This window comes from Vipera ursinii (genome assembly GCF_947247035.1).
Source record: "Vipera ursinii genome assembly, chromosome: 4".
NCBI lineage: Eukaryota > Metazoa > Chordata > Lepidosauria > Squamata > Viperidae > Vipera > Vipera ursinii.
The window spans coordinates 97,066,039-97,091,872 of record NC_139514.1 but is presented as its reverse complement, the minus strand read 5'-3'; the positions used below and the strand labels follow the sequence as shown (position 1 = coordinate 97,091,872).

General features: G+C 38.4%; 1 protein-coding gene across 2 annotated transcripts in view; it reads right to left on the bottom strand.

The window, feature by feature from the left end:
• Positions 1 to 25,834, bottom strand: part of ITGBL1 (integrin subunit beta like 1) — a 203,388-nt gene that overhangs the window by 106,483 nt on the left and 71,071 nt on the right. For both annotated transcript variants that reach the window (XM_083361703.1, XM_083361704.1), the window contains exons 3-7: positions 16,533 to 16,679; positions 15,398 to 15,520; positions 9,756 to 9,896; positions 5,896 to 6,036; positions 2,476 to 2,622 (exon numbers count right to left, since the gene is read on the bottom strand). In XM_083361703.1, the coding sequence (XP_083217829.1) occupies positions 2,476 to 2,622; positions 5,896 to 6,036; positions 9,756 to 9,896; positions 15,398 to 15,520; positions 16,533 to 16,679 (699 nt within the window). The remainder of the gene's footprint in view (positions 1 to 2,475; positions 2,623 to 5,895; positions 6,037 to 9,755; positions 9,897 to 15,397; positions 15,521 to 16,532; positions 16,680 to 25,834) is intronic.

Below are 25,834 nucleotides of genomic sequence, written 5' to 3'. Positions count from 1 at the left end.
TAATAATTTGTGGAGAGAAACCTTGGTATTTTTAGTTCATACTGAGTTATGAAAAAAATGAATGATATCACCCTGATCTGTAAATGTAGAAACATGCACATGAAATCATTCTATCTGCAAACGTTTGGTTGCAAACCAACTAAGTCCCATGATCCCTATGCTACATGACTATAGTGGCTACAGATGATGATGGAAAAGGCAGAAAAAGAGTGATAATATTATAGGTACTGACCATAGCTATTAAAGGACCTAATTAGCATTCTCCATTTGTTCCAAGCGATGGGCGAATTTCTCGATGTGATAAGAATGGTAGTAACTGTGTGGATTTTAAAGGCAAAAGTGACCTTTTGTTATGAAAAAGAGAGTGGAATAAGGAAGCATATACATGCGACAGATGAGAAAGTTTCAGTACCTGGAAAACAGCCAATAGGTGAAATATTCTGCTGACTGATTGAGGGAATTACCAACAATGGACCAAAATTAAACTAACTTGCATAGTTATCTATCACAGGCATATGACAGCAGAGCATAGGTTTCAATGTCAAATAAGTAAAATAACTTAATGATGTCAACAAGTGAAGGAAGTAACAAGAAAAATAGAAGAGCTAAACAGAATAGGCAAATATTGAATATTGCATAAATTTCATGTGTGATCCAAATGTAGAAACAGAAATACTAAAACAACAGGTAAGATTCAAAAGTGTGAAAGGTATACTAGATCAAATAGCTAAGGTAAGATGGATAATAATGAAAACGTGTGTGTGTGTGTGTGTGTGTGTGTGTGTGTGTGTGTGTGTATTTGGAGAAATTTTGCTTGTGCTCTGCTTGTTTAGTTAGGATCCAGCTCATACAAAATTAGAATAGCCCAAATTCTGAACTTGCAATGGTTACTACCATTATACTGTCAGCTTCTAGCCCCAGTAGGGTTATCTTTGAAGCCTTGCTTGGATATATTACACAACATCTTACCAGAACTGAACTTTATGGTCTAGCCTGGCCAGAAAAGACCTGTTTATAGAAACAATCTCCTTGAGAAGTATATGGTGACAGTTTCCTTTCTCTTGTAGTTACAAAGAGTCCCTATCCAATTGGCATTTTGTAAACAAGCCATAACAGTATTGTTTCATGACAATAAATATTATCTTATCTTATCTTATCTAATTATTTGATTCAGTAATAAGGAATCTATTAGGCTTTTCTTCAAATAGATATCCACACTGCTCATGGACTTTCCTTGTTGATTAGGACAGGCTATAGATATTATAAATTAAATATGTTCATGTACTGCAATCATTGTTAGCAAAACAATCATTGTTGAAAGAATGGTAATAGCCAATACATTGTAGATGCTTTAGATTGTAAGAGATTTCTCTTTAATCACATGGAAAGACCAAACAAAGTGCTCTTTTTTAAACAGCAAATCAAGGATCAATATCTGAAAACCAAATACAGAAGACAAACCCATAATTTGTTGTGTTTTTTTTCAGAAGTTTCAAGGGGCATTCCAGAATTATCTTCTATTACATTGTAGAATTTACTTGCTTCCAATAAAGACCTCACCTTTAAAGAAACCTAAAGGCTTGGTTGCAAATCTCAGTGTCACTTTTCTAAAAGTTTAATACTGAAATTATAATGCTATAACTTCTGTAAGAAATGCCGGCACTACTTTTCGCTATTTATAAAATATGCAAATTTCCACATTTAACATTTTGTTGTAACCCATAACACTAGAATGATCAAGCGAAATTATTTTTCTTTAGTTAATTTCCTTAGCACATATAGTGAAGATGGCAACATTGCTCATTATCCAGTGTATGTTAATACTTCCTCACGTGTTGCTATCAACTTTTAGGACTGATGTTTCCTGAATATTTATTACTTAAAATATTCTGTCACCCCCAAGTGGGCAAGACTGCACCACTATCACCAACCCACAAACATAATAACAAGCAAAACATCAGGTCAGCACATAGTTGTTGCAGATATAATGCATAGTACATTATCATTAGAAAATATGAATAAGAAAAAGAAATTCTTAATACCTTTAAAACTAAGCATATTCACTCCCTACTGAATGCTAATAGCATACTACTTTCACAAGTTACATGATGCAGCAGCATGAAGGATGACCTGAATCATGAAACAATCATGACGATTTTTGAGCATCAGGTTTACTGAATTAGAACTTTTGAGGTCCCAAGCCACCTGCTGATCCTTGCCACTTAAAGTAGCAGGCCAGGGAGGAAAATGAGCAGGTGGCAAAGTCTACATGATGGATTGCTCATCAAGCAAATCTGTGCCTCATTGTTCTGCTTCATTTGTTTTCCAGATAACATTAAGCAAGCAACCAGCAGTGCTGGGGAGCTGCTCTGATCTAAAACAAATATTTGACTGTAAACTAATGCACATGCTTGGTGAAACTAAATTGCTTCCACAAATGAACTATGATCATCCTGGAAAATCCAAGTAACCTACCTTTGCCAGAACATGGAAGATGTGAATCTCCTTGGCATTTGCTAAGGCTCTCTTCAGGTGAAATAGGACAAGAAATTGGATGTTCACACTTTTTCCCTGTCCATCCTGTCTTACAGTCGCATCGTCCACAGTTACACTGGCCATGACCTTAATAGCAAAACAAATATACATATTTCATCTCCATACAGTAGCCTAAAATTTCGGAGCTCCTGCTTAAATGAGTCAGTGGAATTAAGGCTACCTACTGTACCTGCTTGCTACTGTTCATGTTTTCATATTTTGTTTATCCAATTTCTGTGGACATTGTATCATACTTGTAACTTCCTTCAATGGTCTTATATATTTTTTCTTCTGGACCAAGGAGACTTTGGGAGCACATATATATTGCCATATCTTTGCACATAGCCCGACTTCTCAAACATCCTTCCTCGAGCACTTATTTAACTTTTTAAAATCTTTTTCATTTCAGAGCAACTGTGGTACAGCAGTAGGATAGCAACCAAAATTCTGCCACAGTTCCAATGTACCAAACCAAAGATCAGAGAGAACCATTTAAGTCTTTCATATGTAAATAACTCATTACCCAATAGAAGGCAATATCTGTAGCTCAGGGTTGAACTGTGTAGTTCTTGGTATCTTCTGAGTTTGATTGTTTGTTTGTAGACCTTTCATTATCCAGGAATTTCAATGAGTAGTGTAACACCTGCAAACAGCCAAGCTCAGAAAGCACTGGGAACTCCATAAAACCTTTGTCCAGCAAACCAAGCAGAAAGATTCTGTGTTCTTATTTAAGCTACGGTGATTTAAGGTCTATTTTTTAAAAAAGAAATGGTGGTTACCAAAGTAGCATGCTTCCCTAAAATTACAATGACACAGTTTAGAGACCTAGCCAAGACCTAGCCAAGGATAGATAAAAAGTAGGCAATTTGGTGTCCTCCAGATGAGGAATTTTTAATGTACCTACATATTAATGTAAAAACAAAACCCAACCTTGAATCTCCTGATAGAAAATTACATTCATTGCATTCAGATAAACTCCCCCCACCGTGTGTGTCTCTCTCTATGTGTGTGTGTGTGTGTGTGTGTGTGTGTGTGTGTGTGTGTGTGTCCTTAATCTCTTATGGAACTCCATCAAGTTCTTGTGGATGAAATATTTGAAAACCATCTCCATCCTCCTAGCTGCACTAGTGGGGGTCTGATATTCTGAAACAAATGGAAGGCAAAGTTTTGTATCATTCAAACTTAGAAATTTCCTTAAAAACTTCCTGGGAAATTTGTGTACTCTGCTGGAGTTTCCTGATGCAAAAAAGCATGATATATATGTAGAAAATAATAAAATGAAATAAATGAATCACCACCTATCACATTCCTAACATGTGTATAGAATGATAAAAATTTACATAACTTTTCTTCATAGGAAATTGGGGTGTAGGAAACTGCATTATAGCCATCTTTTATTTTTTTCTAATCCTGAGAATGTATGAGAGAGAGAGAGAGGGAGAGAGAGAGAGAGATTATTAGAAGGAAGTTTATTTCTTCCCAGCAAGAGATTTTGGTAAAAAGGGATGTGGTGGCTCAGTGGGTTAGGACGCTGCGCTTGTCAATCAGTAGGTCCGCAGTTTGATGGGTCGAATCCCGAGTGCCGCGTAGCAGAGTGAGCGCTTGTTACTCATCCCAGCTTCTGCCAACCTAGCAGTTCGAAAGCACATAAAAATGCAAGTAGAAAAATAGGGACCACTATGGTGGGAAGGTAACAGCGTTCCGTGCGCCTTTGGCGTCTAGTCATGCCAGCCACATGACCAAAGAGACATCCTCGGACAAGCGCTGGTTCTTCGGCTTTGAAACGGAGATGAGCACCAGCCCCTAGAGTTGAAAACGACTAGCATGCATGTGCGGGGGAACCTTTACCTTACTTTACCTAGAGATTTTGGTAGGATCTCTATAATAATATCTGCTATTTAAATCTGGTCTGAAGAAGACAACAATCAGCAATTTGGAGTGAAATGAAATATTGAGAGTATGGGAATCTCCAATGGAAACTCTACCAGGTAAAATTGAACAATAGGGTTTCCAGATTTTCAGTATAAAATCTTTAAATTAACCCCAAGTGTTTCATCTAATTCTAGGCAGGCTCTTAGATTTACAAACTGGTTTATTACAATTTCCAGATGGTTAATTTGAATACATTCTTGCAGACTTTATTTCCTCCTTAGGTTTTTTTCTTCATAATTGATGAAAGGTTTTCACCTGACAGGCACTGACTCAGCTTGTTCTAAGCCAAAATAATCTCATCTATCTACCTCCTTCTGATTCTTCAATTGCTCCATTGGTGCTTGGCTGACATGAATGCAATCAATATGGGTTGTTAAGGATGTTAGAGAGCCAGTTTTGTATAGGTAGAAGTGATGGACTAGAAACTGAGCACCTCTGAGTCTTTTCCCCAGCTGACTTTGAACCAGTTGCCCTCTCTCAGCTCATCCCATCCAATAGGGCTCCTGTGGGGAAAATAGAAGGGAGCATTTTGTCTGCAACTCTGAGTTATACAAAATAAAGGTGGGTAATAAATGTTTGTTCACTATTTTGGACACAAAGGAGGAAACATTGCAAGATACTAGACTCCATACTTTGGGATTTTGTATTAAACACCTCAATGTATCTGCACATTTTATTTATTTTTTCCAAATAATATAGCTGCCTGTCTCAAAAAACAAGGGATTCTCAGCAGTTGTTCAGCTTTGAAGCTATAACTGCTAGATGTAGTAATTTTGGGTCCTTGGTACTCTCTGAGCTTGGTTGTTTTCTTACAAATGTTTCATTACCTGAATGAACATAAAACTGATGATGATACTTACTGGGTAATGAAATGTCTTTAAGAAAACAACCAAGCTCAGAAAGTACCAAGGAGCCTACACATCAATTCTGAGCTACAAATATTATCATTTATTGGTACTAGTCTGATCATTCAGGAGGATATGAGTTCATATGGCAAAATACAGATTCAAAACATCAGATCACTTTCTGAAATTCTTGTGGAGTGGGATCATTTTGTTCCTCCAGATCAGGCATGTCAAACTCGCGATGTCATGTGACATTGTGCGACATATCGCAACTTTTTCCCCATTGCTGGCAATGGGGTGGGCGTGGTTTTAGTATGATGCATCCTGCCTGTGGGCCCGCAATTTGACATGCCTGCTCCAGATGAAAGGGACAAAGGCAGGAAATGACAGAATGTGGGATTGTATCATCATGCAATCCTATCTATTTGTATCTTAAGTCAGGACACAAGTTTATAATTCTGGCATAAATAGGATTTTTACAATGTATGTTATTATTTGGGCTCTGTATTATTAGAGTTTCTATTGTAAAGCATCTTAAATCTTTCATTGAGATCACATTAAGTCCTTGAATTATTTTCTTCACCTGAACAGAAATCATCTGAGTACCGATCATAGGCTGCCTTGCAGTTTCGTTCATCACATTCGCAGGTGTCTCCATGAATATCTCCCCAATCTCCAGTTGGGTCAACATCATGACATATGCATTCTCCACATACACATGTTCCTACAATAGTAAAAGTTGATATTAAACAGAATGGGTGTGCACATTGAATCAGAGCCACTATCATTCCTCTTGTCTTTTACACAAAATGCTGCTAAGTTAACAGAATAACAGAAAAAAAGCATTGAAGGGAACCTTGGAGGTCCAGTCCAACCCCTATACCATTTCAGACAGTTCTTAAAAACCTCTGGTGTTGGAGCACCCACAACTTCACTAATTTATTGCTCTTACAGTTAGAAATTTTCTCCTTAGTTCTATGTTGGTTCTCTCCTTATTTTCCATCCATTGCTTCTTGTCCTGCCATCAGGTGCTTTGAGAATAGGTTGGTCCCCCTCTTCTTTGTGGCAGCCCCTCAGATATTGGAACACTGCTATTATATCACCCCTAGTCCTTCTTTGCATTAAACTAAACATACCTAATTCCTGCAACTGTTCTTCATATGTTTTAGCCTCCAATCCCCTAAGCATCTTTGTTGCTCTTCTCTGCACTCTTTCTAGAGTCTCAACATCTTTTTTATATTGTGGTGACCAAAACTGGATGCAATATTCCAAGTGTAGTCTTACCAAGCCATTATAAAGTGATACTGGTACTAACACTTCATGTGATCTTGTTTCTAACCCTCTGTTAATGCAGCCTAGCACTGTGTTGGCTTTTTTGGCAGCTGCAGCACACTGCTGGCTCATATTTAAATGATTGTCTACTAGGACTCCAAGATCCCTTTCACAATTACTATTACTATACCTGTGCATGTAGAACTTTACTTTTCTCATCAATGAATAAGCCTATCTTCTGGACTATTCCTGCCAGCTTGGTGATGTCTGCAAATTTGATGAGTTCCCCCTCTATCCCCTCATCTAAATCATTGATGAAGATATTGAAAAATATTGGGCTTAAGACAGAACCTTGGAGTACTCCACTACATACTTCCCTTCATTTAGATGCAGTTTCATTAAGGACTACACTTTGAGTGCAATTGGTCAGCCAGTTACAAATCATCAGGTGGTGATGCTGTTTAACCCACATTATTCTATTCTATTCTATTCTATTCTATTCTATTCTATTCTATTCTATTCTATTCTATTCTATTCTATTCTATTCTATTCTATTCTATTCTATTCTATTCTATTCTATTCTATTCTATTCTATTCTATTCTATTCTATTCTATTCTATTCTATTCTATTCTATTCTATTCTATTTGCAAGCCTCTGTTACACTTTTCTGTAATACCCTAAACTACAGTGAGTTTAATTTCTTGGATCAATAAAGATGGGGAACGGATGACATGTAAACAGAGGCTCTTTTCTATGCTTCCTCCCAGCCGTAGACAGTTTCCAGTCACCGAGAGAGATTGGGACTTCAAAGGCATTTTATTTTCTGCATTGCTGCACTTTTTATCATGAAACATGCTAGTTAGAATGTATTTGTTTTTTCTAACCCAAAATGGCTGTACTAGCTTTGTGTGCCACTCAACATCATATGAGTGCAAAATCCCTATTCAGAAACCTGAGATGCATACATAACACTACCAGCATGAAAACTAGGAATGTTTAGCTCAATGTATATTTGATTTGACCAGGTATGCATATTAGTTATTACTATTGACTGCATGAAAACAAGGAAAGTTGAATATAAGTTGTCGATAATGCTTGTATTCATAGTTTTCATTCAGGAACTTGAGGAAGCACTTCTTCCTCTTGTGTTTCCCCACACCAACCATGAGGTTCCTTGAGCCAAGAGACAATAAATAGCTCAAAGTTTCCCACTGAGCTTCACCCAACTTATCCTCATCAAAGAATTCACCATCACCCATATTGAAAAATGCAGAGATGCCATCATGTGAACAAAGTACATGCTAATGACATCCAAAATGTAAATATGGGAAATGTCAGGATATATGTCAGATGATTAAGTATGTACATAGAAATCACTGCCCCTGCCATAATTATCCTTGAGTCAGTCCATACATTTAAACATTTGATTATTTGGGCATTTCTTCCAATGATACTCCTTTCTTCTGGCACACTTTCTGATATTATGTGGTTAACTATAGTTTTAAAAAAATCATACACAATATTTTTAAAGTATTGCTTTCAATGAAATCATGTCACTAAATAGACAAATAATTCATTTACAAAACTGATGTTATAATCTAGTACATAGTTTCTAGAAGTAGTGTATGAGTTTTCAATATTTTAGTTGGGGCTTTTAGATTGCTATATAATTAAAATGAGAGGGTTTTATAAATGCTCTCAAGATAATTAAATTCTCTTTATTTGGCAGAATTTTGTCAATAAAGATGTAGTAAAGAGATGTATTTTGATATTTGCACTTTTGCTTTAATATAATAAGTTTAGACTGTAGACAGAGAAACAATTGATATTTTAAATATTTTCTTAGTGAAAACAAACATTGTCACAGTTTAGAAATATACAGTACATCCATTTATGATTATTTTTTCTATCAAACTAAAATTATTTGAATGAAAATGAAATAATAAATTAGTGGTCAAAATTAACACGTACATGCAAAGGATTTAGACACAATTTTTATTTTGAGCAAAATATGATGAGGGCTAACTATCTCATAATGGAGTATTGCCTGTAAGGTCTTCTGAGTTGGTTCTGTTATGAAATCAACAATCCTGAGAACCATTTCTCAGGATGGCAGTCAATGCTTAATTTTTTTTTCTTTTAATCCCATTTATATCCCGTCCTTCTCCGAAGACTCAGGGCGGCTTACAATTTAAAGCACAAATCAATGTGCTTAGCAATAGCCTTCATTCTATGTATATGCCTGCTTATTACGGCTTTCACGCCCCCCCCCCAAAGTGGCATTATTTCAAAGTCAACTTATTGCCCCCAACAATCTGGGTCCTCATTTTACCTACCTCAGAAGGATGGAAGGCTGAGTCAACCTTGAGCCTGGTGGGATGCGAACCTGGCACTAATTGCAGGCAGCTGGTGTTACTTAAGGAGGCATTAGCCCACTGCTGCACCATTCACAGTATGGTGAATCAACACATTCACAGTATTTAGAGGCTAAATCCTCTCCATTGGTGAAATATCAGAAATAAAATGCAATGTCTCCGTTGAGTCAACCAAGATATTAAAATCTCCTATTGGCCTTCAATTCTCTTTAATAAAATTTTAAAAATAAGTTTTTAAAAAGTGGGTTGGATCTAGAGCAGACTTACCTAAATCAATGGATATGAGATGGGTGGCAAATAAATTTCATGGATGGATGGATGGATGGATGGATAGATAGATAGACAGACAGACAGACAAGTCATGACTAATGTAAACCGTATCGATTTCAAGAAATCTATTTTAAATATTGCTAAATTTGCATCCAGTGTACATTTAATAGTATCATCTAATTACCAACTTGACAGCAAGAATTCATATGTCTGCACACACAGACACATACACTGCAAATTCAGCAAACAATGCTTCCCTATCAAGACAGATTATTTGGTACTTTAGTCAGCAGTGAAGGGTCTTATAAATCTCACTGTTAGGTACATTGTACAGATCTATTTGTACGCACAAAATAAAAATAATGTTTCATGTAACATAGAGGGTAGAGGTTGGAGAAAGCCCAAGATGTGCCTGATCATAACACCACATCACAACCTAGAAGCAATACTGCAACCAGGACAATTGATCTTCAATTAAAATACAGTATCACCTAGCTTAGATGATAACCAAGGTGAACAACAAACCTCTGTTGCTGCAGATTTTGCCATTTGGAGAGGTACACTTCTTCTTGATCTCCCAGGGGGCGATGTCACATTGGAGCTCACATTTATCGCCATGCCAACCAGCCTCGCAGTAACAGTTTCCACAGTAACACATGCCATGGCCTTATCCCAAAACAAAATGTTGACAGTGAAGAGTTCCTTCCAGAAACATAAACTATTCAGTTCATTTTTGAAAACTTGAAGGTTTAAGCTTAGATGTTTGATCAATAGGTGTCATGAAAATATGTCTAATGGGAGTCAGATTTTTCTCAAAAATCATAATCATAAATCATAAAATATAACAAGATTAGAACAATCATGGCCCTTGTATAGCAAATCACAACTTTATACGTATTGGAACATTTACATTTTTCTTTATACAGTCTTCATTTCTGCACCTTTCACTACTTATGATATCTCCATTTTTTATCAACTCCCTCCATTTGGGGAATTATTCTAGATTAGACTGAGTGTTACGTTTTACCAATGAAGGAGAATATTTGTCGCTCAGGGTTGAAAGTCCTTGGTGCTCTCTTAGCTTGGTTGTTTTATTGCAGACGTTTCATTATCCTAACTTGGTAACATCATTGGTGCTAAGAAGGAGTGCTGTTGGCTCATGTTTTAGTTTTAAAAGATCAGAATCTTTTAAACATGTCTGGTCTTTCATGTGAATATGAATTTATGAACATCAACATCAATTTGAGTTTTGAGAGGCAGTGAGGCCTAGTGTTTAAGGCTCCAGGCTAGAAACCAGGTAACTGTGAGTACTAATCCCACCTTAGGTGTGAATGCTGGCTGGGTGACAGGCTAGTTGCTTTCTCAGCCCCAACATCAGACTTAAGCAACAAGCTGGTTGATCAATTCTTATTGCAATCAATGGATCAATATTTGGTTGATAAGGAAAAAAAACCCTACTAGAAGAAAAAATCTTATTTGAGTGTAGAACCATTCCTATATTGATGGAACCATAAGGTGACATATGCCAGAGTAATGACTGCAATCTTGTATCTAAAATCTGTTTTGAAATAAGCTCAGTGCTTACTAACTTGAGGTACCACCACAACACAACAGTTTACCACTCTTCTTCAGGAATTTTTTGGGATTTCTCAATCTAGACTGCAGGGATGATATTTCTGGTGATCTCCTATCCAAATATTAAGTCCAGTTCTGCTTTGGTCTTTATAATCAGGGCCAAATTCTGATTGGTGTTGTATAAGTTCCATTTACTTATTGATCCAAGAGAAGTTATTTCTAGATTGATATGTATATGATTACACTGCATTTGACTTTGTGACCCCAGGTTTAATAAGTTTAATTACTCAACACCTGGAAATGAGAAAAACTGAAACTAATTTACATTATTCCCTATATCAATATAAACATAACAATTGCTGTCATTTGTCACTCTGATCTGTCAAAACACAACTCTCACTGGAGTTCTTTTGTGATGAATGTCATATTGGGCAGTTTTCTGATGGCATTCAGAGCCAGAGAGAATGATTGCAGAAAAGGAGCAGATAAAAACGTTGTTGCAAATTTATTAGTATTATTTCAATGATCCAAATAAAAAGTCAGCAATCAAAAATAAAGATAAAATAAAATCATAAAAATATTACAGTGAAAACATTATCATCAAACAGTTGGTGTCAAGTGCCAAGGAAATCAAGAGATTCAGACAGTTCAACTAGATATTAAGCATAATGATTTCCTTCTTTTTAAATCATAGAAAGGAACAAACCACTTAGTGTTTCAAGGTTAGAAAAGAGATGCCTTTTGCTTTCAATTCTGTACTAATCAAAATTGCTATGCCACCTTATGATATTACTCAGAGAGGCATTATATTGAAAGATGTAATAATGATCTATCCAAGTCTCTTGTAGAAAAAAATATATTGAATGGGACAGATACTTAAAAATGGGATGACCAGCCTGTTATATTCTATGAAAAGGATGTCAGTTTGGGTTATTTCAATTAGCAATGTTTTTCAATGGGATTATGTAATTTCTTTGGGGTTGACAGTATCCCTCTTTTGAAGACAAAGATTATCTCTTATCCCTCTTGAATTAAAGTGACCAAATGCTTGATGGTATTCAGATCTCTAAGATTTTGTGGAGAGAAGTATAGGGATTTTAACATGCCAAGGGCAGGCATGCAACTTGAGTTTGGCTCCTATTCATGAACCTCTGTCCTTCTTCTTCCAAAGGTCTTTAGGTACCATGACGCATACCAGTAGGCTGGTATATACAACATTTGGTAAATTAACCAAGTTTTCATCTGTGTCTGCCAAGGATAGTTCTATAAGCAGGGGATGGATAATGATGGTTTATCCTTATAGCCCACTTTGATATTCTTGAAATGAACAGCAGCCTTTCTCTGCATGCAGTATGAACTGCATGGGTCTGTAGCCTGCCTACGTATCCCAGGGAGAATGTCAGGGAGATGCTTGAGAATATGAAGGACTAGGGTTGGGTGAGATTTATCTGCAAGTTTATTAGCTCTCCTGTACAAGGCTAGCTTCTTAATTGCTCTGCCTTGCAGGAATGGCTATAAAGATTGATTTTTAAAAGCTCTTATGGGAATAATAAAGTTGATCAAAATACTTTCATATGCAGCAGTATTCTTGGAATAAAATATTGTCTAAAATGGGGCTTTTCAACCTTTTCACCCATTGTACCACTTTTAGGATATGGCAACATCTGAGTACCACGAGTCGCCTAGCAAGGTGTCAAAAACTTGATGACGCCCCCCCCAAAAAGGAAAAAAGAGATGAAGTACAGGTAGTCTTCGACTTACAACAGTTCACTTAATGACTCTTCAAAGTTACAATGGCACTGAAAAAATCCGAGTACCACCTGCCTGCCCGCCTGGCAGTGCTCTTCCTCCTGTCTGAGGTTTTCATTGTTGTGAGTATTTCTGTTGAGGATTGGCAGTGGAGGTCGGGAGGAGGGGGTGTTTGGTTTTTATTCCCACCCCCCTCTCTGCTGGGTGGTTGCAGCAGATTTTGGTCTCTTCACATGACCCTGGGACACTGTGACGTCATAAATATGAATCAGTTGCCAAGCATCTGAATGTAAATCACAAGACCCTGGAGATGCTGCAACATTCCAGCTGATCGGTGCTTCTTCTGGGCTCAGAAGTGCCAGGATCAGTGCTGCTTTCCAGCTGATTGGTGCTTCTTCACGGCTCAGAAGCACCAGGATCAGCTGGAGCCTGGCGCTGATCCTGGCGCTTCTGCTGAGCCCTGACAGCCCTGCAGCTCCAGCCATCTCTCGCTCAGGCTTGTGCGGTGCTGCCACCAGTTCAGCTCATTCCCCTCCCCCACTACCACTTCTCTAGGATGGCCGCGTACCACCTGCCAGGTGCCAACATACCACAAGTGGTACTCGTACCACTGGTTGAAAAGCCCTGGTCTAAAACAGCGTTCCCCAACCTTCCAGTTCTGCAGACCAGCAGCAGCAGTGAGAGGGAGGGAATGGTTTCATGCATGGACCTGCCCCTTGCACAAATGGAACTTCACACACTCATCTGCCATTTGCATGGCCTGGTTCCTGACAGGCTGTGGACCAGTACCAGGCTGCAGACAGGGGATTGGGGACCCCTGGTCTAAAACAATAATCCATTTCTCAAGCTATGAAGCCAAACTATTTATCTTAAACTGATACAGTAGCTGGCTGATTATATCTTTACAGCCCACTTTGAAATTTAATTATTTTTCTTCTGGCTAGCAGCCATTACAAACAGACTTGATTGAGTTGGAACACTCTAGCATGCAGGAGGGGAAGGGGCTGCCCGTTACCACCATATTTGATCTTATGGGAGTGGGGTGACACTCCTGCAACTCCTCCTACTTGTCAGTGTGAGTTCTTTTCACATCTTAGTTACTGGTTTCCTTCATGTAATGGTTTTTAGTGTTGTTGTCCATTGTCCCAAGCAACATCTTCTTAAGACTATCCATTCTAGAATTAAAAGTCTTTCAAAGATGGCTATAATTATATGAGCTATAAGCAAATACTTCTTAAGTTTAGGATCCTGATCTAATTCCAAGGAATATTTATTACGGCAGGGGTTCTCAGGTTGATTCTCCAGCAGAAAGTGCATGAATATAAATAAAGGAAACATCCATTCCTGGGTTGTGTTTTAGATCTTCTGGTTAATTGGATTGGTGGTGGTGAGGGGGAGAAATATAGTTTCTTTCCTGGTAACCATGGGCTGATCAATTTATTGCTCTTTGGCATACTTTCCAACTGTCTTCTCAGGAGTAAAATGAGGTTGTTCTTCTTATAGGCCATCAGTGACCTCATCTTAGAAGTAAATATTTATGTCTTAAAAAGAAAGGACATCTTTTGGCCTCAGAAGATTTGATGATAAATGAAACTTTCGATTAAAACTGCAGTTAGATAAAGGACTGCACTAACTATAATGCTAAATTTTGTTATGCAAACTGCCACTTCTATTCTGTCTTGCTGTCCTCTAAAGGTCATTTTCTAACCTGCATATGATCTCTAATCAAAGCTTGTGAAATAATAATCCTCCTGTTATCCTGTAATAGGTGGATTGAGTCAGGCTAATAGAGGAATGGCCTATTCTTCTGTAGCTTTTTGTTGATTTGGCTACAGCTAAACACGGACATAAGGAAAGGACCAATTGTTTATAGTGCCATGATATGAAGTGGAAAAGAAAGACTTATGGTGTACAAATTAAGTTCCAGTGCCAAGTTTGGAGTAAAGTATACAACTGTAGTTGCAGAGGAGGTCAACCTCTGTAAGTTGTAGGTACAGTATTGCAATCCAGCTCCATTTCTTTTGTCTATACATCATCTTCATCATCATCATAAACATTCAACAGGTTGAAGTTTGGATCACAAGGCTGTGCCCCGGAGACGCCAATGACCCTCCAGCCACTGCTGAAAATGTATGCACACAATACTCCTTTCTTTGCTGCTGGATCAGTTGCCCATCTCTCCTGCTCTTTCCCTTGATGATATGAGGTGGAATGCCCTAAGACATACATCAGATTCAAAGGAAAAGATCCCTTTAGTGGTACTCTTTGTAGCTCCTAAAACAAATGCAGGATTTTGCAGTTGCCCTCTACGTCCATGGCACAATTCTGGAAAAAAAGTTGTGCTTAATTTAAGAAAGTGCAGATAGTATTTGGCCAGTTGTCATCCATGGTCTGAAGCTCCCTGCTTTCCAGTCCAAAGTGCCCCAGAGTAATCTTCAAACTGCTTCAACAGAGAACATTCATGCAGATCTGCAGAAATACTGCCCTCCTTTTATTGTCTGTTTATAGGGAATATTACAAGGCTATACTTTTCTAAACTATTCATCATTTTCACAACTACAGCTACTATTACCAAGTTTCTCTGGGTGGCAGAACTTCTTCAAAGGAAAAAGTAGGGGGGCAAAACTATTACCTTTCTCTAAAAGGAAATTATGGCTAGTAACTGCAATATTCTTTGCCTTGGTCCCAAATTATCTCTAAGGACAGTTATGATTAAGGCCCAGCCAAATTGGTGTATTCAACACAAGTTGGAGCAGAACCTTTTCCTGCAAAAATTGTCCTCAATGATAGAGCATGATTATCTAAATATTTGCTGTGATTAGCGTAGCTTTAAAGATGCTCACCTGTGCACATCAGTCCTGTTTCTTCATCTATACACTCTCTGTCATCACACTCACAGTATTTACCATGGATCAATGCATTTCCTTCTAAATTGTCACATTTACACCTGCCACAGTGACAAGTACCTGTAAATATCAGAAACACAGTACTGACATTAGGATTGCAGTTTATTATTATCATTCAGTTTATCATAGAAAAGGATGTGTGATTTCATGTTTCTTTTAGAATTTTATGTAATGTATGTCATTAATAAGGTATAATAAACATCCTACTAATAGATGTAATAGGTTGATTTAGTTCACCCTTGATGACAATGTCCAGACAACTCTACCTGGAAGACTGAGAATCTTCATAGACATTTCAACCTTTATCCCAATCCCTGGGTATGGTGGCAACCTCTGTGGTTTCTATTCCTTGATTATTTTGGCTGACATTTGCTTCAACTTTTGTTCATTTCTAAAATACATTGGGTGGTGGGGGTGGTCTGGAAATCAAAGTTATATACAGAATCCCAAGTCTGTTTGTGTCATAGATTTCTTTAAAGATTTCCTGATGGTGACAGGAGATATTTCTATTTGTTTATTTTTCCATTATATGGCTGCCCATTCAACATGTGACTCTGGGCAGCCAATTAAAACATGAACAAAATTGCAAATCCATCCCTCTGAGGGCAGTGGACACATCCATTTCAACAGCCACCCGCCCACCAAGTCAGTGCATTTATGGTGGTTAGAATGCATTATTGCAGGCTAATTCTGCTGAATGCCAATTGGCAGCAGTTTGGCAGGACAATCAAGGTTGACTCAGCTCTCCATCCTTCTGAGGTCAGTAAAATGAGGACCCAGATTGTTGGGGGCAATATGCTGACTCTGTAAACCACTTAGAGAGGGCTGTAAAGCACTGTGAAGCAGTATATAAGTCTAAGTGCTATTGCTATTTAACTTCCTTGCCTAATGCCTTGGGGGACATTTTAATGCCTACAGAAGACCACAAGGGTCTTTTCAGTTCATTTCTTAATAATAACCATTTAATCTTATATTTTTACACTAGTTAAATGCTTTCACACAATATATTTTGTATGGATTAAAAACTACTTCATCAAAGTGATTTATCAGCCCATTAAAATAAAAATCTCACCTGCATTTGAACAAATGATGTCTTGAGAATTCTTGCACATTTGATTACTTTTCCTTCGTGTAAAATTGCAGATAGTTGGGTATTGACAAGCATCACCATACCAACCTTCTTCACATTTGCACTTTCCACAATCACACTTTCCATGGCCTAGATAAGTAGTTAAAAAATAGATTTTACATGTATTTCCATATTTACTCAATCAAAAAAAAAAGAATTCTTTGCACCAAGTAATAGATTTTCATTCTGAAATTATTAATATTTTTCTTCATCTATAATCTATTTAAATACAACTTGGAAGAGGGTGTTGAATTTATTATGCTATCTTATTGCTCAAAATGGATTGAGTAGCAAAATCATTATGATAGCACAGACAACGTTTCTTTCATATATACAAATCCTGACTTTCATTTAAAATTACCTTTGTAAATGCCTGCTACTTTAAAAGGAATAGATTGTTTAGATAAAAGTTGCTTGTGAAAAAATATATCTGCTTTCCACTATACACTTATTTTGCTCTTAGTGACATAGTAACACTTCCATTTCTGATGTCCTATAGTTCCCTCTTTAATTTTAATGATTAACCTACTACTTCATTTTCAATTTACAATACTGCCAATGATGGCTATAATTGAACAAATTGATACAGGTGGTCTCTCTTCTAAACAGATCTGACTCCAGCTTGGAAGTCAGTTAGCTGCTTAACAGGTGTTTGTGCCATGTGCCTTCAAAAATCAGGTAAACATACATTGGAGTGTAGGGAACATTTCAGAGATGGGAGAAGGCAGGATTGTTGTTGTTTTTTCTGTTGAGAGCCACATTTTCTCAAGGATAATCTATTACGGGGCAGGGAATAATGCATCGAAATTGAAGTAAAAAATGGTGGGCACTTCTTTCAGCAACCCTTATTTCCTAAAGTGATACAATTTCCTTTCTTTTCCAGACAGCAATTTCAGGAAAGAGACCAAAGGTCCTTTATACAGATCTTAATTGATCCCCTGCATAAAGGGTTTGAAATTTCATGGTAGGTCACATGATGAGAACTTGAAGGTTGCGCTCCTGAACCAGAGGGACCATTTGTGCTTCCAAGAACGGAAGGTTGGAGACAAACCAGACAAATACAGCACCCCTCAGATACTTGGCTACATATCTCTAGTGCTGAGGACAGAGAGGTTTCATGGGACGTTTCCTAAATTGCAACAACAACGAAGGACACACCACTGATGTTTTTATGAAGTAATCAATCCAACATTATTTCTACTGGTTGTCAGTGTCCTGGACCAAACCAATATATATTCATTTCACTCATTTTAACAAACTAAGTACAGTTTCTACTTAATTTGTTTTAATGAGGTAAAAATAGGCATTTAGACAGTCTCTTTTCCTGTGTCCATGGTGAAATATTAGCATAATTTCCGTGGACTGGGGAAAAAAACTACAGGAAAAGTGTGAGAGATACTTTTCCCTTCTTCTTTAAACATCAATTTAGCAGCCTACCCTTCATAACCTTCTTTAGCCTGGTAACCAGGCAGCCTTAATCCCTACAGCCAAAAGAAATAAGTATCAAACACACACACACACACACACACACACACACACACACACACACACCATTATTACAAAATAAAATGTTCTAAAAGAATGTTAAGATCCTATAATAACCTGCTGCAACATAAACTTGGACTGGCCACATTTTACTGAAATAAATGACTACAAAATGACTCCTTCCAAATGATGCTCTAAAAAATCACATGCAACATCTGTTTCATAAATGGCCACTATTTTGCACTAATTATTTCTTCTCCACCTCCTACATTTTGTTTTCCTTTGGCATCATAATTTACCATTCCCAATCCCCCTATTCTCACAACCTTTTCCGAAGTATACAATTAAGTAGACTGTAAACCACAAAAGCTTCAGATGCAACAGATATATTAATTTTTCAAGCTCTCCCAGATATCTTTCATGTTAGTGTGAGAATATGCATTTATTTTAGCAAATACGTTGGTGACGCTTTCTCTTTTTGTTGTTGTTGTTGTTGTTGCTTTTGTGTCACTCTTGACTCCTAGACATGTTCCTGCAGTTTTCTGTAATCAACATCTTTGGAAGCTGTTTGTCATGCCTTCCTAGAAATCAGAGAAAGTGACTGGCTCCAAGGAACTCAGTTGACTTCAGTGCCTAAGGCAGGGCTAAAATTCAGGTCTCTCTGCTATAGTTCAGTGACTTAACCTCTTGTTGGTCCTCCTAGACAGACCAAGCAGGAAACACGCTCAGAAGAGTTTTATTATAAGGCCATATTATCAGAAAACTGCAAGTCTGATAGTACAAATCTCCCGCTACCTCTTTTATAACCTGATAAGTTGGGGGGGGGGTTTCTTTTCTGAGTTTCTTTCTTCTAATATGTAGATAAAGCAGGATGATTATTCATTTCTACGGTTCATCTTTTAAAAGCTGCAAACAATCCAAAAACTAGTTTTAAGAAAATAACAATATGTAAATGAATTCAACATATATTAAAGTCCACCGAATGTCCATGAAACAGGTGAAAGGACTTGGAATATGGAATTCTTTTTTGCATCCTGTTGGGATACAAATAAATCAACCTTCAGTTATCACAGTGTTTAAATTTGGCTCATTAAAAAAATATACTATAGACCACAGAATAATTCAAAAGCCTTTCATCTGAATTGGAAAGCACTATGTGGAATTGCTTAAGAAATCACTTGTAGTTGATCCTTTCTTAAGTGCCAGAGGATTTAAATGTAAAGAAAGATATTAAGAGAGTATGAGAGTTCTGTAATTATTGTCCAATTTGACTGATAGATATCTATAACATATCTCTAATGAATTTGAAAATAATCATGTTTTACACTCTACTTCCCCAAAAGGAGTGCTATTAAGTTATTAAGTTTACACACACACACACATTATATAACAGTAGGTGGCTACTTTGATCACACCAAAGGTGGATATGGTTTTCTCCCAAAAGTTACTGTAAATATCACAGCTTTCCCTCTAATTGCATATAAGAATGCAGAGATGTATTGATGCACATGTAGAAATTAGATGAGCCTAAACGGCCCACTGAGAGGCTTTTGTTGATTGTTTTGCTTGGGTATATCCTTGATGGTCATTTTATCAAGGCATTATCTTTATTATTACTGCTTTTAATATGTTAGTTTCTCAGAGTCACATCTGCATACAAATTGATTAAATCAATCTATCAAAATAATTAGCATTAATAGAAATACAATGCAACCCATCATAGGGTGAGGGTTGTGACCATGGGATCTGGATGCCCTTTTAATCTGCTATCAAGAAACCAACTGTTAATGGGTAAAAATATATTCTCCCATCTGATGTTTCTTTTAAATTGAACTTGTCCAACATTAATTATATGCCATCAAATCATTTTTGACTCCTAGCAATCATCAAGATAGATTTTGTCAATCATTTTATATTTTCTATCCATATGGTTTTCCTTTTATCGAAAAAAATAAGACCAGACTTTAGTCAATCATTTTTTAATTTTCTATCCATGTAGATTTCTTGGGAAGCATATTTTGCCAAAAAAACCCAAATTTAAGATCAGATTAAAAATTAAAAGTAAGCTAAGATAAGATAGAAAAATGTGGGTTAGATAGCATTACCACCAGATGGATTCGTAGCTGGCTGACAGGCCGTACTCAGCGTGTGGTCCTCAATGGAACCGCATCTACATGGAAGGAAGTGTGTAGTGGGGTACCCCAGGGCTCTGTTCTGGGCCCAGTGCTCTTCAATATCTTCATTAATGATTTGGATGAGGGGATAGATGGGGAACTCATCAAATTTGCAGACGACACCAAGCTGGCAGGAATAGCCAATACTCCAGAAGATAGGCTTAAGATACAGAAGGATCTGGACAGACTCGAACACTGGGCACTATCTAACAAAATGAAATTCAGTGGTGAAAAAAGTAAGGTTCTACACTTAGGCAGGAAAAATCAAATGCATAGGTATAGTATAGGTGGTACCTTGCTCAATAGTAGTAACTGTGAGAGGGATCTCGGAGTCTTAGTAGACAATCACTTCAATATGACCCAGCAGTGTGCTGCAGCTGCCAAAAAAGCCAACACAGTGCTAGGCTGCATTAACAGAGGGATAGAATCAAGATCAAGTGAAGTACTAATACCACTTTACAATGCTTTGGTAAGGCCACACCTGGAATACGGCATCCAGTTTTGGTCACTACGATGTAAAAAAGATGTCGAGACTCTAGAAAGGGTACAGAGAAGAGCAACAAAGATGATTAGGGGGCTGGAGGCTAAAACATATAGGGAACGGTTGCTGGAATTGGGTATGTGTAGTTTAATGAAGAGAAGGGTGAGGGGTGATAGGATAGCAGTGTTCCAATATCTCAGGGGCTACCACAAAGAAGAGGGAGTCAAGCTATTCTCCAAAGCACCTGAAAGCAGGACAAGAAGCAACGGATGGAAACTAGTCAAGGAGAGAAGCAACCTAGAACTAAGGAGAAACTTCCTGACAGTTAGAACAATTAACCAGTGGAACAACCTGCCTCCAGAGGTGGTGAATGCTCCAACACTGGAGGTTTTTAAGAAGAGACTGGACAGCCATTTGCCTGAAATGGTATAAGGTTTCCTGCCTGAACAGGGGGTTGGACTAGATGACCTCCAAGTCCCTTCCAACTTTATTATTATTATTATTATTATTATTATTATTATTATTATTATTATTAAAGATTTTACTATAACTTGTGACAGTGAATCTATGTATGTTTTTAAATTTAGTGTAGCAAAGAGCACATTCTCCCACTACCAACACCCCACCTTCATACCATATTGAAATTTTTATTTATTTATTCAATTTCTATAGACACTGATCTCAGTAAATGACTCTGGGTGGTGCAGAAAGCCCCAAAATAAAATATTCTTTATTTTTAATATTAAGGCAGAATAGAATATTTCCCCTGAAGGAGAAGAGGAGAGACATCTTCTTAATGCAGTCCCAGTCTTCCTGCTATAGGAAAACAGCCTCAAGCAGAAACCTGAAGAGGCTAGTCTTTAGGAATGGAGATTTTGTAATCCAGTCAGAAAGACTGGACCACTATTCATAAACAAAGAGCAGCCAGAAACTCCAAATAAGCAACAGAAAAGGTAAGGAGCCCAAACTGACAAGATTAGCTCAAACAAAACACCTAGATTTGATTTCCCCTCTTCCCTGTACAGCCAGCCATGACCTCTATATGACCTCACAGGAATCTGGCAACAGCCATTAAAATATTGAAAGACACATTCTTATACAGGAACAGGCATCTCGATCACAAAGCTTCAAAGAATGTGTACAAACCCACCTACTCTCAATTTCATTTTGTCAGTCACCCCAGAAACATGTTGCTGTCACTGAAGTTTCTGGCTACCAAATAAACAGAGACCTTTTTTCCTGCAGCCTGCCTCCATTTTATTTCCAGCATCTTTCTTCCAGCTTGGAACTGGACTGATTTTTCTTCCAACAGTGGCTTACAATTTAAAAAAAAAATACATTAAAAACATCCAGATTAAAATATACATAGGAGCAAGATACTTGGCCGGTTAGCAATTCTGCCAGGAAATAGGGCCCTGAACACATTTAGCCATGTCACGTATGGGAACAGGTTTTTAGGGCCTTACAAAAGGCTAACATGGTTGGGGCCATTCTAATCTCCAAATGTACAGCAGGAACCACTGCAGAAAAAAATTGTCTTTTTCCCCCCCGCTAGGGACTCTGTGATATGACGTATCAAATGTTTTAGATTTATGATATATAAATAGTGAACAAAATAGGGTCAAGTACTACCCCAATTCTTTTCAGACAGAATTCAATTTCTTTTGGAGTGTACAGAACCATTCAATCTTTTAATACTAAACCAGTTTTGCATTTGTTGTTGTTGTTAGTTGCGAAGTTGTGTCCGACCCATCGTGACCCCATGGACAACATTCCTCCAGGCCTTCCTGTCCTCTACCATCTTCTGGAGTCCATTTAAGCTTATGCCTACTGCTTCAGTGACTCCATCCAGTCACCTCTTTCTGTGTCATCCCATTCTTCTCTTGCTCTCAATCTTTCCCAGCATTAGATTCTTCTCCAGTGAGTCCTTCCTTCTCATTAGGTGGCCAAAGTATTTGAGTTTCAACTTCAGGATTTGGCCTTCCAAAGAGCAGTCAGGGTTGATCTCCTCTAGGACTGACCAGTTTGATCGCCTTGCAGTCCAAGAGACTCGCAGGTGTCTTCTCCAGCACCATAGTTCAAAGGCCTCAATTTTTTGGCACTCAGCCTTTCTTATGGTCCAACTTTCACAGCCATAAATTGCAACTGGGAAGACCATAGCCTTCACTATACACACTACCATATTTTCCGGTGTATAAGATGACTTTTTAACCCATGAAAATCTTCTCAAAAGTTGGGGGTCGTCTTATACGCCGGAAAATACTATTCACCTCTCTGATCTTTTCTGCTGGACGGCGGGATCGCTGGGTGAATGGAGGTAGGCGATGGCGACCCATGGTTAAGCAGCCAACAGCGAACGGGTGATGGAGGGCAAACTCTCATCAGATCATGGGGCGGCTGCTGCAGCCGCTGCCATTGCTCTCTCTAGGACTGGCCATGCTGGTGCTTCCAATGCTGGCTGTCAGGTCCCCGACGAGAGGACGGGCAGGTGGTCCCCAAAGGCGCGCCGCTCAACAGTAGGAAGGGAGCACCTTTGCTCCTGCCGAGGCACCGCCTGACCCACACCGACCAGAAGAATCACTTGCCTGGTCACGGAGTGCGGAACTGAGAGCAGCAGCACACCAAGCGAGAGAGCTCAGAGAAAAGAAGGCAAGGCGCCCATTTGGCGGGGAAGGAGCAAAGCTGGGCAAATCACATAGCAGGCGGAGCAGGGAAACATTACAGGGGAAAAGGGGGTGGGGTTTAAAAGGCGAGGCGGGCGGGACGTGGAGACGTTCTGTTAGAAGTAACGGAGGAGGCTCCGGGCGCTTTCTGGATCGGATTGTGCGAACTGAGGGTGCCGCTACAGTCCTCGTGTTTCCCAGGGTTGCCTGTCATGCCAGAGGTATTCCCTGTAGCCCCAGATTCTTTAGCTCCCCACTTTCCTTAATTCGGGTGAAATTTGTGCTCCGTGGAGAAACATTAATACGCAAATGCCGTTTGTTTAACCGTGCAAAACTTAAGCTTAAGCATTTTTATTTCTGTTTTATGCACGGGCTGGGAGGGTCACGAAGTTTACCTCTTTTATTTTAGCAACATCGTGGCACTTATAAAAAAAGGGTACTAACGCTAAACGAGTTGTTAATATGCAGATTGTGTGCCAGGAAGTGAAATATTGAGTTATTAGCCCAAACCCTATAATTTAACACGAAAAGTAGGGGGTCGTCTTATACGCCGGAAAATACGGTATTTTTGGGAGGTTGATGTCTCTGCTTTTTAGTGTGCTGTCTAGATTTGCCATAGCTTTCCTCCCCAGGAGCAAGCGTCTTTTAATTTCTTGGCTGCAGTCCCCATTTGCGGTGATCTTGGAGCCCAGGAAAATAAAATCTGTCACTACCTCCATTACTTCCCCATCTATTTGCCAGGAATTGAGAGGGCCGGATGCCATGATCTTGGTTTTCTTAATGTTAAGTTTCAACCCAACTTTTGCACTCTCCTTCTTCACCCGCAACAAGAGGCTCTTTAGTTCTTCTTCACTTTCTGCCATTAGAGTGGTATCATCTGCATTCAGCTAAATGCATTAAGAAGCTTCTTTTATTGACTCTTTGTGGTGAAGCAAATGTTTACAGGGAACTTATGAGTGGTGCTTGCATGCATGCTCATAACCATTCCATAATTTATGCCAGTGATAGATGTGGCTAGTTGCTCTCTTTGACTCGCTTATCTGTAGCACCCAACCACTGGAACCAATGCCACAGATGACTGATATAACTGATATTATAAAAACAGAGAGATTTGAACCACTATTTGAAGCAATTGAGAACATTGCTGGGGGGAAAATGCTCATTTTACCAGGTGTTACAGGACAGAAAGTTTAAGCTTAAACTACCCCACAAGGGCACTCCCATTTGACTTTGCAAGACTAGTAAAAATAGTGTAGGTACAACTGAGGCCAAAACCTTTATTAATTGCAGAGCATTTCATAGTTCAAGCCCAAAGAGTGTGAATCCATTGCATCATATGCAGAGAAACTTAAAAGAGGTCTGAACATTGTGAATTTGGTAAAGGGCTAAACAATGCGTTGAGAGGTCAGATAATGTGGAATTCTGAAAAGAAAAAGGTATTTAACAGAGCCAGACTGAACATTTAATAAATTATTTGAAAGTGCTATCACCATGGAAACTGCTGCTAGAGATATTATAGAGGTCTAGCAAATATTAATAATCTTGCTAGAAAATACAAGCAGAGCATAAGAGGTCAAATGAACTGTGCTATCAGTATGGCAGTATGGCAGAGATTAACACAGAGCAGTTATGCAGATTTAAAGGAGAAATCTGCAGCCAAAAGATAGGCTCAAGATCGAGAAGTTCTTGCAGAGAAATACCGGGCACTATCTAACAAAATGAAATTCATTGGTAAGAACAGTAAAATGTTACACTTAGGCAAGAAAAACCAAATGTACAGGTACAAATTAGATGAAACTTGGCTCAATAGCAGTAACTGAGAGATCTTGGTGTCCTAGTGGACAATCACTTAAATATGAGCCAGCAGTGCGCTGCAGCACCCAAAAAGGCCAATGCAGTCCTAGGCTTCATTAACAGAAGAATAGAATTAAGATCACATGAAGTGTTAGTAGTGCCTTATAAGGCCTTGGTAAAACCACCCTTGGAATACTGCATCCAGTTTTGCTCACCACAATATAAAAAGATGTTGAGACTCTGGAAAGAGTGCAGAGAAGAGCAACAAAGCTGATTAGAGGACTGGACGTTAAAACACATGAAGGAATTGTAGGAACTGGTATGTCTAGTCTAGTGAAAAGAAGGACTAGGTGCAACATGATAGCAGTGTTCCAATATTTGAGGGGCTACCACAAAGAAGAGGGAGTCAAGCTATTCTCCAAAACACCTGAAGGCAAGACAAGAAAAAATGGATGAAAATTAACCAAGGAGAGAAGCAACCTAGAACTAAGGAAATATATTGACCGTGAGAGCAATACATCAGTGGAAAGGTTTGCATTCAAAAGCTGTGGGCGCTCCATCAGTGGAGGTTTTAAAAAAGAGATTGGACATCCATTTGTCTGAAATGGTATAGGGTCTCCTGCTTGAGCAGAGGGTTGGACTAGAAGA